The 15,533-nt window shown below is 39.5% G+C and overlaps 1 protein-coding gene across 1 annotated transcript in view; it reads right to left on the bottom strand.

Moving 5' to 3' along the window:
* PRRC2C (proline rich coiled-coil 2C) overlaps window positions 1-14,536 on the bottom strand; it is a 54,749-nt gene extending 40,213 nt beyond the window's left edge. Inside the window, exons 1-11 of the mRNA XM_010167653.1 lie at window positions 14,422-14,536; window positions 12,996-13,173; window positions 9,573-9,679; window positions 6,421-6,552; window positions 4,273-4,508; window positions 3,813-3,892; window positions 2,734-2,867; window positions 2,563-2,650; window positions 2,132-2,273; window positions 1,047-1,121; window positions 1-296 (exon numbers count right to left, since the gene is read on the bottom strand). The exon at window positions 1-296 is cut by the window's left edge and continues 329 nt beyond it. Of these exons, the coding sequence (XP_010165955.1) occupies window positions 1-296; window positions 1,047-1,121; window positions 2,132-2,273; window positions 2,563-2,650; window positions 2,734-2,867; window positions 3,813-3,892; window positions 4,273-4,508; window positions 6,421-6,552; window positions 9,573-9,679; window positions 12,996-13,173; window positions 14,422-14,536 (1,583 nt within the window). The remainder of the gene's footprint in view (window positions 297-1,046; window positions 1,122-2,131; window positions 2,274-2,562; window positions 2,651-2,733; window positions 2,868-3,812; window positions 3,893-4,272; window positions 4,509-6,420; window positions 6,553-9,572; window positions 9,680-12,995; window positions 13,174-14,421) is intronic.
* Window positions 14,537-15,533: the final 997 nt, after the last annotated feature.

The following is a 15,533-nucleotide window of genomic DNA, read 5'->3' as shown; positions in this document are numbered from 1 at the left end:
CGCTCCCTTTCCCTCTCCCTCTCTCGCTCTTTCAGAGGGTCTTCCCGGGAGGGTTTTGTCACACAGCCAAATTTCTCATTTAACCGTTTGAGCTTTTCAGCACAAGCTGCTTTTCGCTGCTCTTCCATTCTTCTTTCTTCCTCTTCTCGCCGCTTACGGGCTCGCTCGACTGCAGCGGATATCTCTGACTGTTGTCTTCTCCTCTGTTTCCAAATTTCATCTTCATCTGGTACTGGTTTAGGGGGAAAAGGTCCCTGCCTTCCAGGTCCTACCTGGCGATCAGGGGGAGGAGGGTGCTGCAATATTAAGATCAGTTAAGTCAAATTGAACATGTATTATATCAACAGCCAGATGAAATATTACATTTTAACTATTTGTTGACACATGTATTTGCATGGCATCTTTAAAAAGCAAGACTTGGAGGAAAAAGCAAGACTCATGCAACTTCAGCTCAGAAAGCAGAGGTAAAGGTTCAGTTGGGCTTATGTCACTCCTCCCATTACCAAGGCAAAACAACAGCAAAGATGACAAACATCTCTTAGATTTGTTTACAGGCTGCTCTAAATCACAGAAACTACAGGCAGATCTCAGACAAAAGTCCCCCAAGGATCCTAAAAAATTCAAGGTAGCTGAGGATAACAGAAATTTTCATAAGGACTGTTGAAAATTGCTAAGAAGCTACTATGTACACATTTATTTGGGACTTGAACTCCCTGTCTACCTCAGCAGCCAGCCCTCCAGCACTGCTCCCATGTCCCTGTTCTCTCTAGCTCCCAAATGGGGCCAAGTAACTGCAAGTTCTTGAAGTTCTCATGTACTTCATATGTCACTTACAAGATGATGGTGCTGCTTTACACAGTCAGCAGCACAGCTGTGTTGGGGTCCCTTTCTTACTGGCCCCAAGCACTATTATAATTTTACTTGTTAAAGAAAAGTCTTATTCCTATGTGAAGCATACTTTTACTTTCCTTAGTCTAAATCCCTCCTTCACCACAGCGTTAAAGAATTTAACTCAGTGAAATAAGGACAGTTTTAATCTTTCTTACCGGTGGCAGAATAGATTTTGGATGAAGAGCAGGACCACCTCTTTCATGTATAGAAGGCTGTGCTGGACCTCGATCCTATTGGATCAAACACAGTACCAGGGTCAAACAACAGTCAAGCTGACAAATTTTAGATTTACTGTTTTCTGCTGTATTAAGATACTACACCTAGTGAACTGCCTGCTTGTGATACAAATTTGCATGCAGAACAAGGGCAAGAACATTTCCACTTTATGTACTGAGAGCTAAGGAATTAATTTAAAAATTCACACATCCTAATTTCATATTTATGTTACTGCACTGTTTTTCCTCATACTCAATGTAGCATCAAAGCCCAAAAGATTACATGATCTTTTAAGAGGAAGTGCAAATAAAACCAACTCAGGACCCCTCATCTTCATTATTACTGGTGTCAAGAGAAAATATTTCTGGGAAATTTTCAGATAAAGCCAACAGTAGCTTTTCCTGGGAAAAAAAATTGTAAAAATAGAGCTGAAGCAGGCATGAGCTGAGGTGGCTGCCAATCTTCCTCTACTAGGGTATAAACCAAAAATCAAACTGGCTGAGCTCATGAAGTCTCTGTGGTCTGTATAACATACACCTGCCTGAGATGTCAGAAGTGAGCTGACACATTATTGCTAAGTTGCAATAATATGAAGACAGCGAGTCATGATAGAAAAAAAACAACCCAAAACCACACGCCCAGGAATAATGTGTGGGCCAAGTGAGCACTATTTACTGTGCCACTATAAAACGTGATGGACACCAGAAGGGCTTCATTCACTGTTACAAGGATGGACAAAAGTATTGAGTTAAAGCCTGTCAGTTAACTGACACAAGAGTTCTCACCCCCTCACAACTGAGGATTAGAACACACTAGGTAAAGACATGCTATTTTTATTTTGTGACCAGAAGCAGCTAAGTTGACTAAGCAGCACCTGATCAGTTACACAGCTCAGATAAGCAGTAGCTAATGCTTTCACTCATGTTCATAACCTTAATTGACCTGACAGTTTGGAAAGACACCTGAGTCAGACCTCTCCCGACGAGGCTGTTGCCAGAAGAGCTGAAGAGAACAACACACAAACCTGATCAAGCTGAGAGCTTTTGCCATAAGACCCTTTAGTTGTTGCTGTGGAAACCTGGGTGGCAGACTTAGCACTTGTCTGTTCTTCTGCTTCCTTCTGGCCATCAGGACTCTGGGAATCTTTTGATGGTGTTTGTTCATCACTATGTGCAAAGAAATAAGAAAAATGGAAGCTGAACTCCACACAGGTATTTGGTGATTTACCTTCTATCCTCAATGTTTCTTATCAAGAGGGAAATTTCCTCTCAGCAAGGATCATTTCTATTTCATGACCAGCTGACTGAAGTTTGCAGGCAATTATGCAATTTAATATGGTCTTAAATTACTGGAATAAATGTTACTGGAATGAGTACTCACAGTCATTTCATTCAACCTTCCCAAAAGCTAAGCTAGTTAAGTGTCATTCACACTCAACTGGCAACACCAACTCACCCACTTTCCTTCTCTTTTTGACTGCTTCCTTGCTCATCATCATCACTGAAGTTCAACTGCTCAGTGTAATCCACTTCACTCTGAGCACCTGATACAGAAGCAAATATTCAAATAATTGTTCCAAAAGATTCCATGTAGAAATAATAGAAACCATTAACCCCATGTTCTCACCTGCCCAGCCTTCATCAGCCTCAGCATCTAGATTATCAAATTTATCAAGTTCTTTCAGTTCACTAGCACTAAGAATGGACGGGCGCTCAATAGGTTCTGAACACCATGAAGGCGGTCCTCTTCCCCTGGGCCCTCTGAAAAAAGAGAAACAAAGGCCACTGTCACTATTTATCCAGCAAAATGACTAGATAAAAGGTCAACCTGAATAACAAGTTGGAAGTATATGGTACTGTTCTCTCAAATACAGTATAAATGTGAACTATCATCCACATGTGCAACTATTCAGATAATTCCTGATACACCACCAGATGGTTCTTTACAGAAGAGAGAGATTAGATGCTATAGCCTTGCTTGCACACCTCACAAACAAGCCAAGAATCAGCTGACAGTAGAAAACCACATGCCTTGAGGCTTTCAAATGACACACTGTATATATCTTGGCATCCTTCTTATCACCAGGTTATCCACCTCAGAGATATTTCTTTATACTTTTCATGCTTTCCGACTCTCAAAGGTTTTGTACCTTCTCCCTATTCTTATACTCAAGTACTCCCAGTCATCCCTCTCAGCTTTTCTGTCCTCTTCCTGATCCCAGACACAGATCACCTCTTGAAGTTTGCACCCTACTGCTTACAGCATCCCCTATTTCCTCATGCATGTGCACAGCCATCCAACTATTGAGATATGTACAGAAAGGAAGAAAACTAGTTGTATAATGCATTACAGTTCTACTTTAATTGGAGAGCAGCAGAGTTGAGAACCAGGAACTAACTGCTTTCACTATAACAATGGAAGAGTCCTTTTACAGGCAAAATACTGGCTGAAGTTTCAAAGGTGTCCTCAAGTAATTCCTGCTCTTCCCAGTGTAAAAACCTGTGCAGAATTCTCTCAGGTTTTGCAGTTGAGTTGCCAAACACACAAACTACTCCATGGCATTGCTCTGCAGAAGCCAAACTTGAGAGACTAACCAGTGGCAGTTCTTATGCAGCATATAATTACAACCAAAATACTCAGTGCAATTTTTAAACTTTTTAAATTTTTTTTTTAGTCACATAGCTCATACCCATAAGGTTTCTTACCTGCTAGGCTCAGAATTGGGGAACCTTGTTGGACCTTGCATGGAAGGAGGATATGCCATTCTAGGATATTGATTAAACATCTAAGGAAGGTTTAAAGAAAAAAAAGGATACATTTGTTAAAAAATACTGTTGCATTAGGCATACTGAGATCATCAAAGGAATCATAATGAAGTAAAGCAAGACTTCACTCAAGGCAGTTTTCTATCTAATGGCAAGTGTGTGAAATCAAGACACCAAGACAGAGTGATTACAAATGTTAATCAACTCTTGACAAGTTGAAACTCAGTGTAGCAGGAGCAGCAACAGGTAGCCACATCCTTTGAGGAGCTGGTTGTGATCCCATCCCTCTAGCAGAGCTGCTAAGTGTTCTATGGAGGGAGGAGAAAGGGGCATAAGGAAATCACACTAGCCAATCATCAGACCTTGCTGCTGAAAAACTTTTCATGTAACCATCACTTACATAAGGTGGCATCATTGCCCTGTACTGAGATGAGATAGGTGGTTGTGGCTGACCATTCAGCTTGGGCTGAGGGATTTGTGGTAATCGCAGATCCCTCTTCTCTGCTGCCTTCTGGGCATCATTTTGTTCTGCTGGTGTAGCATTACCATCTTCCTGCCCAAGAGCCTTAGCTTCTTGATCAGTTGGAGGACCGGAAGAGTTGTTCTTATTACCGCCATCTCTCCAGCTAGTAGCATCTGCATGGACAGAATCAGTACAAGAAAAAACAAGAACAGACTTTATATTACAGATTTACAGAAAGGCATGATGAAAAACACTTTCTTCCTACTCATTTTTCAGTGACACAGTGATCTGTGCAGATGTTCATATTTGCTACTGAAACAAGCAATGGCCACTTGAGAAAATAGGGGTCCTTTTCTAATCCTCTTCAGCTCTACATGCAGCTATGACTCCTGAATGGTAAGAGTTAAATTTATAGACTGCTCTTGTTGTCCTACTCTACCTTCCAAAACACAATGCAATTTAGGAAGGATGCTGATAATAGTACAGGAGAGAAAACAGCTTCAGCTGTGGTAAGTGGGCTACTGTTGACTCAGTGTGAGATGATACCAAGGGACAGATCAAGCTTCTTAAGCAGCAAAGGGCTACCACGAAACTCCTGAGCAGCTCAAAATGACATATCTGTACATTATATTCAAAGTGAAGACAGGTATTCAGAGTCTGGTTTGTATCTCTATCTGGTAACTGTGGAATAGAAGTGCTGAGGGCTGTACTTCTGGGTATTCATGTCTAAGAAAGTGCAAGGAAAGTAAAGGATTTTTATGACCTATCACTTCTGCCAGGCAGTCCATTCTTTTAGGAGTTTCTACCTAGAAAGCATGGGTTAGGACAAAAAAAAAAAAAGGAGCAAACTTAGCAGTGCTGCTCAGATGCACGGGGACCAACCACAATTCACAGACCCACACTGTAAATAATGCTCTTTTAAGGGCACAAACCTTTAAACAGTGGTAACTATGCTCCTAGATACTCATTATGCTACTTCTACTTATCTTTGCCAGGGAGCACAGCTGCTAAAGGGGCACTACTCGCCAAGTTCATTTAGCTTTCTGCTGTCAGACCTGAAAGAAAGGCTTAATATAGCACATACAGTACTGATCAAAACTATAACTGCCTGAGGAGGCTGGGACAGACATATGTAGCTACTCCTGATTTGGTGTTGGACATGTCTCAAATTTCTTGAAAACTTATTTAAATCAAAATCAAGTGAGGACCTGAACAAGCACAAGGCCTTGGTCTGCAGGACCCGAGTGGAACAAGTAAAGGCAAACCAAGGCCTGTAACACAGAAAGGAGTCAAGGTTCCCTGAGAGCCCAAGCCCTCGAACAGCAGTGCACACCTTGTCTAGCACTGACAGAAGACAGTGTCACCTGCAGTGCAGGAAATAACCCCTAGCCCATCAAATCTCATCAAAACCACATTTTTGAGGAAGAAAGGAATCCTGGTTTTCACTGGCAACAGGCACAATCTCAAATGACTCCTCATTAAAAGGATCTGGAGAAGCAATACACATTTCTGCACTGAGATGTGTAAAAACAGCACAGTTATGGTTCTTTTCACTAATCCCCCACAGCTGCAACAGATCCAGCTACTCAGAGCACCTCAGCCATGAGCTAAAGATGCCTCAGCCTTTCAAATCACAGTTTTCTTTTGGTATCCTGTAGGTTACACTTCCTACTCAGGATTTTTTAGTCTACTCTCTTATGATTACTAACCATCTAAGGACAACGTTAATGATGATTTATATAAATTAGTTAATATCAGATTTCTTTAAATATATATATTTTAGTTGTTGTGATATCTGGCATCTGAAAGAAAATTCCAGTATTGTGCAAATAACAAATGTTCCTCAGAGCACAAGTGGAGTATGGATTAGGTTGGGAAAATGGAAAGTGAACTGCAGGATAGGATTAAATATTTGACACACACATTAAAGCAGAAGAAAGCCCCAATAGTCTGTTTCTTCAGTGTAGGAGTGCATTGATTAAAACAACCAATTCATCAATTTATTTCATACAGGGCACAAGTAATCTTGTAATAAATTCCACACAAACCCACACAATTTCACTAAAATTTGTAGTATATACTTACTTTGTGGTCTCAAGTTGGGTCCTGATCCATGGAGCTCTTCAGGTGCATCTTTCTCTTTGCCTGATTTTTCCTGATCCCCAGCTGCCGGCAGACTGGGAAACTCTTGCTGGAAATAACTGTTTACTGGAAGAGCTGGACCTACACAGCAAGATATTGAGAGTCACAACTTTCTGTAGTCAAAACAGCTCAGAAAGTGATAAAAGCTTGATCATCCTTAAAAAGTCAACATGAAAGCCCTATCAATTTACTAGTAACATAAGTCACCTAAGCAAAGAGCAATCCTTGTAAAACATTCACATTTGATAAAGTTGCTGGATTTACCAGGCCAACTGTCACGCCTGTTGGGGCTGAGAAAAATCCAGAGCCAGCAGAGAGCAATAAGGGACAACGGGACAAGACTTAACACGGAGAGTACCTGAAGTTCCTCAGCTCTGCTAACACTTTCTTTTTTCTTACCCCTCCTTCCAGACAAAGATTTCCCTCATTTTATTCTACAACTATAGTCAACCCAAGAATGGGCAGCGATGTTACAGCAAAAGCCCTTAAGATTAATTACTGTTCTAATAACAATTCTTCAGGACTTTAAAAGGCTACAGCTTTTACATTACAAGAAAAGGAACTGAACTGTAGCATTCTTTGATTTCTAAAACTCTTGACATCGTAACTCTGGACTGGAATTTAAGAATACTGTTGAACATGGTAGGGAAACCAAATATACAGATCACCTTCCTCTTTAGTGGGTTTGTCAGCATCTACTGTGAATCAATTTCCCCCCATACACACAATGGATATTGACCTATTAGGTCAACAGCATTCTAGTACCCCAGTCACTGAGGGACAATTTCTATTCCACATCTATTTCCACACCATCTTTCCTATTGGTTACTCTAAGAGACATCGTATTATGCTACAGACTACAGGGCAAACTCACAAGAAGAGATCTGAACACATGCTGTCCAAAACACCTCAATTTTATTTTTTTTTTAGCTAACAGCTAGAAAAGCTTGTCTTCAATCCATGAAAGAATTCTTCACAACAATAAAATGCAGGGATCTTGATTTATTTTTTTTTCTTAAAGATTTAAGAGTCAAGCACAGGATAAACTCCTTACCCTTTGTACTTCCTTTGTAAAGGCATGACAGCAAATACCATTATTTATCCCTGTATCTACAAATTGCATTGAAATCTTTCAATCTTCATTCCAATGTCACCTACTCCAGATGATGGTAACTTTTTTTGTTAATGGACATTGGACTCTTGACATTCCCAAGCAGCTACATCCAACAACTTGCTTAAGGGGACTGAAAAGCACAGTCACACTAAGCATATGGCCTGCCAGGCAAGGGAGCCTCTTCAGAGGTCCTGTGGCATGCAACTTTTGTGAGTTTTATGAATCCTGAAAAATGTTTCCTGCTCAATTCTACACAGTGACAGCTACAATGTTTTAATTGCAAAGTAACAGCATCTTCAGTGATCAGCCTGACAGTGCTTAAGCTATCAACCTGAAATAGCCAAACTTTCAGTCAACAGCTCAGAAGTTAAAGGATTCAAAGATGTTATGGTAGCAATTAACCCCAACTCTTAGTCAATGCATGAGCTAAAAAATACATGCTGCCATTACATTTTAGAAGTCTTTCCTTTCTACATGGCCACCAACAGCATCAGAGAAGGATTTAGTCTTGCCTCACTCAACCGAAGTCTTACAAGAGGATGAGGCAGCTGGCTGATGACTGCTGGAATGCGTACAAGGTATCTGGAAAGATGACAAGTTCCACCACCCAACTGCAGATCAGGAAAGCATGAGCACAACAGGTGTATCCCGAGTCTCAAAATGAGGAGGACAGCACGCAGCTGATGCCAATTCCCATTCTGCCTTTCCTCTTGAAACAGCAAACCCACTACCGCACTAATTGAATGAAATGAGGGCACCATCTGGGCTTGGCACACAAGCTGCCATGGTAACTACAAAATAATTAGCTAAATGCATTTTGAAGCCACTGAGCCAAATCACTATTTCCTGTGTCATAGAGATGATCTTATCAGCTTATGTAGAAAGACTGGTACGCAGATCACTATGCATCTGTGTTAATTCCTTTTTTTTAAATACAAAACTCCTGCAAAAGCTTAAAGGAGGAGACTTTCTGTATTTGACAAAAAAGGAAACACTGAATATTAGAGAGGAGAATAAGAAGTGGAGAATCTAGAATCGTCACTTCTAATATTTATTGGGGAAAAAAAGCAAAGTCATTAGATATGCGATGCATTAACAAACTCCAAATAATGGCTTAGAAGTTAACTCCATGCAATTCAGACTCTACTATTCTAAGATACCTAATCCAGAAGAGAGCTCCTGAAGTCAAAATGCTATTTAATAGCCACAGAAAGCTTGCAAGGCTCAAATTTGAGGAAGAAAACATGTCATAGGTTATTTTTCATACTGGAGACACAGGAATTTTAAGTAATCTCTTACTCTACACGCAATTTTAAAAAATCTGCTAAAGATTTTGCTCTGATCTTACATCTGTAATGAAAACACTGAAGCTAAGATTCACGCTAATGGAAATAGTTCTCCATCCTTTCATACAATTATGTTTAAAAAAAACCCCCAAAACACACCTCTAATGTGTTTCCCAGAAAAAAACCCAACCCTACTTGAATGCTGTCACTTTGAAAACAAAATAACCAAGGAATCTATGAAAGAAAGGGAACAGTATTGTTGTCGCAGACATTTAAATACAAGCAGGACTACACACGTATTGCATAAAACGGTCCAAAAATCCTGACTAGAATGACCACTATTTATGATTCTCCTTCCCATGCCAAAAGTGTATCCATTGTAACTACTGACTGAGACTTCCCCTCCTCACCATAGCCATGTTCAAGCTCTTATGCTGTCACTGCCATTTCCCTGTCAATCCAAAAAAGGCAGCTATGCCAACCCTTCAAAAGGCAGTTGGACCTGCTGCTAAATCAGGCTGGAGCTCAGCTGAGTGACAGGGGACTGGCTCACCTTCTGGCCAAAAAAGTTGCTTCCAGAGCATTCATAGTCCCAACTGTCCTGGTCAAGACTCAAACAGTCTGGGGGTCTCTCATGGCAGCCTTCACAGCCCACTAGGCCAGTCAAGAACCCTTCCACCTTGGACATCACTTACCATCTTGTCCGCCTGGTTTGGTGTTGGCCCATGATTTGGCAACAGGAGGTGCTTCTGGAGGAGCAGGAACAGCAGGTTTTGGCTGTGTCTGCGGCACGTCTGGCTGTCTGGAATTAGAGGAAAAGCACTTGTGAAAACAAGAGGGTGAGAGCAGAGTAAGATTGTCAGGATTACCACCACAAACAAGTCAATTAAATGAGGTATCTATGCAGCTGAAGAACTAAACTACTCTTCTGCAGAAAAAGCATTTCCTTATATAAAAGGAGTTGTTAAATATTGAATAAGTTGGCTAATTCTTTCAAGAGCAGACTTCCCAAACTGGAGAGGAATGAATGAAAATGGCTGGGCAGAAAATGCAGTCAGGCATGAAAAAAATTATAACTTTGGAAGTAGTGTATTGGACACTCAAAAACCAGTCAATTTACAACCGTGGAAGGGAATAATTTGGAATAATGTTCTCTGGCCTCAGGAGTTGAGAGGAAAGCACTTAAAGACCACCATGAACTGACAGAAAGAATATGTCAGAAATTGCAAAGTAAAAGGAACCAATAAAGAAAGCTAAAGACATAATAAAAAAAATTATGGATACTATGAATTTGAGCCCAAAAGTTTAAGTCTATTAAGAACAAAGTCTCAATTTCACCATCTTAATATTGAAGAGGAAGATATAAGCCCTCATTTTGTCCAATATAAAAAACAGGCATGTTCTTGCAGATCTTTCTAGTCTATGGATTCAGTGATGTTGTTTTCCTTCTTGCAAGAATCGCTATTTCTGAAATATGTATATTCAGGTAACTTAAGACTCCAAAGCATTAGTGTCTACAAGACAAGACCTTCAGCTCAGTAGTACTCATTTTTGATAAAACAGGAATTATGGGGCAAATCCAGTAGTCCAGAATCACTGTATTACACCAGTAAAGAGATTAACTAGTGCAATATCAGGTCAGTTAACTTACAATAACAATTGTAAATGCTTTAAATAGATCCCAAACTAATTTGAAATGTCTGAAGACTGCCACTGAGAAGTCAGTTCCATTTGGGTTTTGCAGCAATCAGACCAAAGCACTAGGAAGTAATCTCAGGAATTATGTAGAAGTAAACAAAACAAAACAAACAAAGAAAAAATCACTGCTGGGGGGAAGAAAACACACTGGCTTTTCACAAGGATAACTGAATGCAATTTTATTTGTTTCCACACATTATGGGAATTAAAAAAAAACCCTCATCTCTTCAGTTACCACTTAAGTTCTATTTTCTTACAGTTGCACATTTTTCTAACAGACTTTGGGAAGCTGGGACTTATGTGGCTGTTCATTGTCACAGACAATCGAAACAAGGAACAAGACAAGTTAAAAGAGTTTATTTCTCTCAGTTCTACTCCGTTTCAAAGCCAAGCCCATTTAGAATTTTGAGTCATCCAAACATCATCTTATTGGTGTATCATTTGATAAGGGCAAGAACTCAGCTTTGTGCTACTTGAATTAATCAAATCAATAAACAACAGGCTGCACCATCCAGGGAAAAGGGACGGAGGTAATACCCATAGAAAGAGTGACAATTTGGGAAAGCAGCAGAAATCAAAATTCGTCATCACAGGGAACAACTCACTTGTGGATTCCAGTGCAGTGATACAAGAGAAAAAGAATTAATCTAAATCTATAGCTGATATCAAGATGTTATCTTTATCCACAACACTCGTGAGAGGAATACCAAAACAATTCACATGCAAACTGCAGCATTTAAGCATATTGGAGAAATGTTGGAGAAACACAGCAGTAGTTAAAAAATGGACTGAAGACTTGAGCAAACACATTAGCTGGTGTGAATTCAGGAGAATTTCCTTGTGGTCTGGGCATATATACCCATTCCTGGGAATGAAACCCTCTCCCCCACTAGTTTTACTTGTATGTGGTCTTTGAGGCCTTTATCAGAATAATGCATATGAAAACACAAAGACAAACACCTTCTGGTTGCAGATAGGGGACAGCTACTTATTTATTTTTAAAGGCAACAACTACTTGAATAGACTTCTAACATGTGCAGCAGGCTATGGGAAGGCAGACAGAGATGCAGATAAACTGTGGTGTAGTCCAACAAGCTACTGGCTCAACACAGATTTAACCAGACAAAGTGTAAGTGACCTTGAAGTGCAGGATGATGATGTTGTTCAAGTACCGTGCAAAATACTGAGGAGAAAATTGCAAATTTGTAGTTTCCTAAGCTTACAATAAAAAGCTGAACACACCACTGTACTCCTGAAGTCTAACAGCTTTTCAGAGACATCAAAAATTGTCATTTAAATGTAGGAAAGTATAGAAGGAGAAATAAAGAGAGAGCAAGAAGAGGAAGAAAACCTTTAATCATCTTCTGCTTTCACAAATGCTACTGACATACAATCAGTGCCTCTGTCTTCAAGTGTGTTTGCGAACAATTTATATGTCAAAAAATAAACGCTTCAAACTCACTTCTACTTTTGTGGTGAAAATCATATCCTAATTTTAAGCTTATATGGCAAAAAATTTGCTTTAAAATATTTTCTAATTAGATACTGAAAAGTTTTATTCTCTATTTGCTTTAGCTGACCTCCTGTACAAGTGTGAACAAACTTAGCAGATCAAACTGTACTGAGCATGGGAAATTATATTATACAGAGTATACAGCACTGCATCAACATCACCATCACTTCTCTTTTGTTTAAATCACATAATGGAGGAGTGTGAAACAACAGTGTAAAGCTTAAGATAGAAAATTTTTGTAAGTTTGTAGAATTTATGGCACACTAACCAAACAAATTAAAGGGCAGATATTAAAAACCATTAGGAAAACAGTAGATACTAAAACAAATGTATACAAATGAAGAATTTTTGAGCTTTCTTTGCCATACATCAGCACAATCGCACTAAATTGAACAGATCTTTGCCCTCTCACAAACTTGCAAGTTATTAATTTAGCTGCTGTGTACCTAAAGCTTCCTCTGAGAGTCTCCAGAGAATTTTAAGGTGATTACACTGATCTTACAAAAACTATGCTATAGTATTACTTTTAAGTAACCATCAAAACTTACACAAAGGCAGCCACATCAGGCAGCTAAAGGAAACACTCATCCCCTCACATGGAATTTAACTCATTCCCTCATGTGAAATTTACACCCATACTGCTTTCAACTTGTATGGGGTTTTTGGTTGTTTTTTTGTTGTTGTTGTTGTGGTGGTGATGTAGGTGTGTTTTGTTTTTTTAAACTATCCCCCTAATAGCAAGATTCTTCCTCATAAAAATTAATAGTGGTGCTATTTCCTCTCTAGTAGCTACCTTGAGGACAGTCAAGTCTAGACAATTTGTTCCCAGGCCCTGTCCACCCCTAGTTTTGGGAAAAATTGAGAGAAATGGCACAGCAATACAACCCAGATGATATTGGTCACTTACTTTTCTTCTTCGTGCTGTTCTTGTTTTGAAGCCCAACCCGTGCCGTCTTTAGGCACAATGTTCACATTAGGGTCATTGCCTTTGTTCTCTGCTTTGAGGCTGGGGAGGTTAGCTGGGGGAGGCATCCTCCTTGAAATAGCAACTTTGCCAAGACTCTGTAATCCATGGCGTGCAGCAACTGCATGCCAAAGCAGAAAACACAAGTTAACAATGCTGTTGAGCAGGTAGTGTTCATGCAAAGCTACATAAATCAATAAAAACGTTTTGCAAGAAACCCAGAAAAAAATTAAGAGCATAAGAATTAGAAATTCAAAATTCTGTGTAATTTAATTTTTAAAAAGAGGATTGGAAATACTTGGTTTGGGAGAACCTGAGTACTTTTTGAGTAATAACTCACCACGGTTAGCCTATTCCAGAGATTAAAGAGGATATACAGCCCCACCCTTATACACAATGCTCGGTGACAGAAAGCTAGAGGAGCCATTTAAAATACAATGGTGATGTCTTAATATCCTTTAACATGTTGTCAAGCATCATTCTCTTGCTCCTTTTGGACTTTAATGCACCTTGATGAGTCCAGGAATACCCACATGGGTCTAGCCCATTTCTTTTTTGCTGACAGTTTCAGTTGGCAGATGCTGCTCTGGCAAAAACATTCCTACAAATTGCATTTACTTCAGAGCACAAGTAGGAAAAAGCAATATGAAGCCAATGCACTACATGGGACATTCAACCTACCAACTAATCAACTCAAGTGAGCCAGTACAAGATCCTACCCCTAGGTATGTTGTATCATTACAAATATCTAAGTTTCAATTTTTAAAAATAATATTGTGGCAAACTTTAACAAAGTTTGAACAAACTTCCCCTCTTTCACCCCTCAATTTAAGCAAGTATGTCAAATCAAATTCAAAGCCTTCAGAGTGTCATTCCCTCGTGGTTCTCAATCCAATCAATCATGAAAAAGCAGGCTCACAGTGGTCTTACTTAAAACATCAATATCAGTTTCATGCAGTGTCTGCAAAACAGACAAAGCACCTAATCTGAAAGCAAGCATTGTCTTCTTGTAAATAAAACACCTCCAGTACCACAAATGGTTTCTGAAATATAGTAAAAAGCACAGCTGGGGAATGGCACATCATATGCTGATAACAAATGAAGATTGCAGCTATAAAACAGGTTTTGTTTACCTATATTCTACTTCCTACTAAACTGCAAATGCTGTCTCCCTGAACTCAGGCTCTTGTTTACAGCTAACCAGAAACTGTAACCAAGATTGTTTTCCAGAATTCTTGCACTTAACTGTTGTATCAAGCAGTTAAAAAAAATCTTGCTGTCGTTAAGTGTTCATATACTTTTCACCCTTAATTAGTACTACTGTAATCAACGATGAAACAGAATGCAAAACTAAAGTCAGTTTACTCACCTGTGGTTTTCTGAGTTTCCAGTGACTTTCCCTTGTAAGTATTAAACAGACTGAGTGTTGCATACTTTGTTTTTCCATCCTTTGCTTTTGTACTCTGGCCTGACTTTTCCGACATTTCGATGGAAACTCATCGAGTCTGGTACCTCCTGCTCACCCTTCAAAGTTTGCCTGAAAAGCAAAATACCAGAAAAGCAAAACAATTTTGAATATAAGCCAACACTTAAGACAGAGTTAATAAAACAAAAGTGGACTCTCTTAGCACTGTTTCATTTAGGCATACTGGAGATGCCACAGAATACATTAGCCCCAGGAACCCCAAGCCTATGTCACACCAGGTAACTTTAAAGTATTTACATCTCCACAATTTGAACATCACAAAATCAGGTGGGTCAGCATTTTATTAATACCAAACGTTGTAGAAGTGGTAAATATTGTCCATGGGCTCACAAAGAGCTAAGAAGTGTGCTGGGAAGAGAAAAACATTAAAAAAAAAAACCCAAACAACCCCCAACAAAAAACACCAATGCCAAATTTCCACCAGCAGCTACCTCCCCACCAGGGAAGCTCAATGACATCACCCACTCCTGCAGCCAAGTGCTGAGATACCATTAACTGTGGTACAGTATTACTGGAATTTTCTTTTTTTCCAATTAAAATCAAAATGAACTCAGCAGCAAGAGAAATTAAATACAATGAGTCAGAATTTTTCTTCATCAAAACTAGGAACACGGTTATGTTCAGACAGGGAAGGTGAATTCCTTAAACCAAGAGTTACACTACTCTTGCAGCAGTAAATTACAGGGTTGTTAGAGCAGGTCATCCCTCTCCTCTCTCCTTGCCCCAGAATAGCAGGCCTTGAGAAAAAGCAGCTAGTAATTATCACTGATATTTCATTAGAAGTTCTTAGAAGGAACTTGACAGAGTTGCTGCTATCATCAGGCAGGAACACAAGTGAGCATTCACTTAAACACAACATTATATAGCAGATTTATCTTAACAACACCCAAACCCCCTGCTGCTCCCTTATAACAACAATTTTAATATATTTCCACGTGAAGCTCAGAATAGTTATGCACATTTAATACTTGAGTTTCATTCTAAGAGCAGATAGC

The sequence above is a fragment of the Antrostomus carolinensis genome, unplaced genomic scaffold, assembly GCF_000700745.2.
Source record: "Antrostomus carolinensis isolate BGI_N321 unplaced genomic scaffold, ASM70074v2 scaffold16825, whole genome shotgun sequence".
NCBI lineage: Eukaryota > Metazoa > Chordata > Aves > Caprimulgiformes > Caprimulgidae > Antrostomus > Antrostomus carolinensis.
Note: the sequence above shows the minus strand (reverse complement) of the source record. Positions and strands in the feature narration are given on the sequence as shown.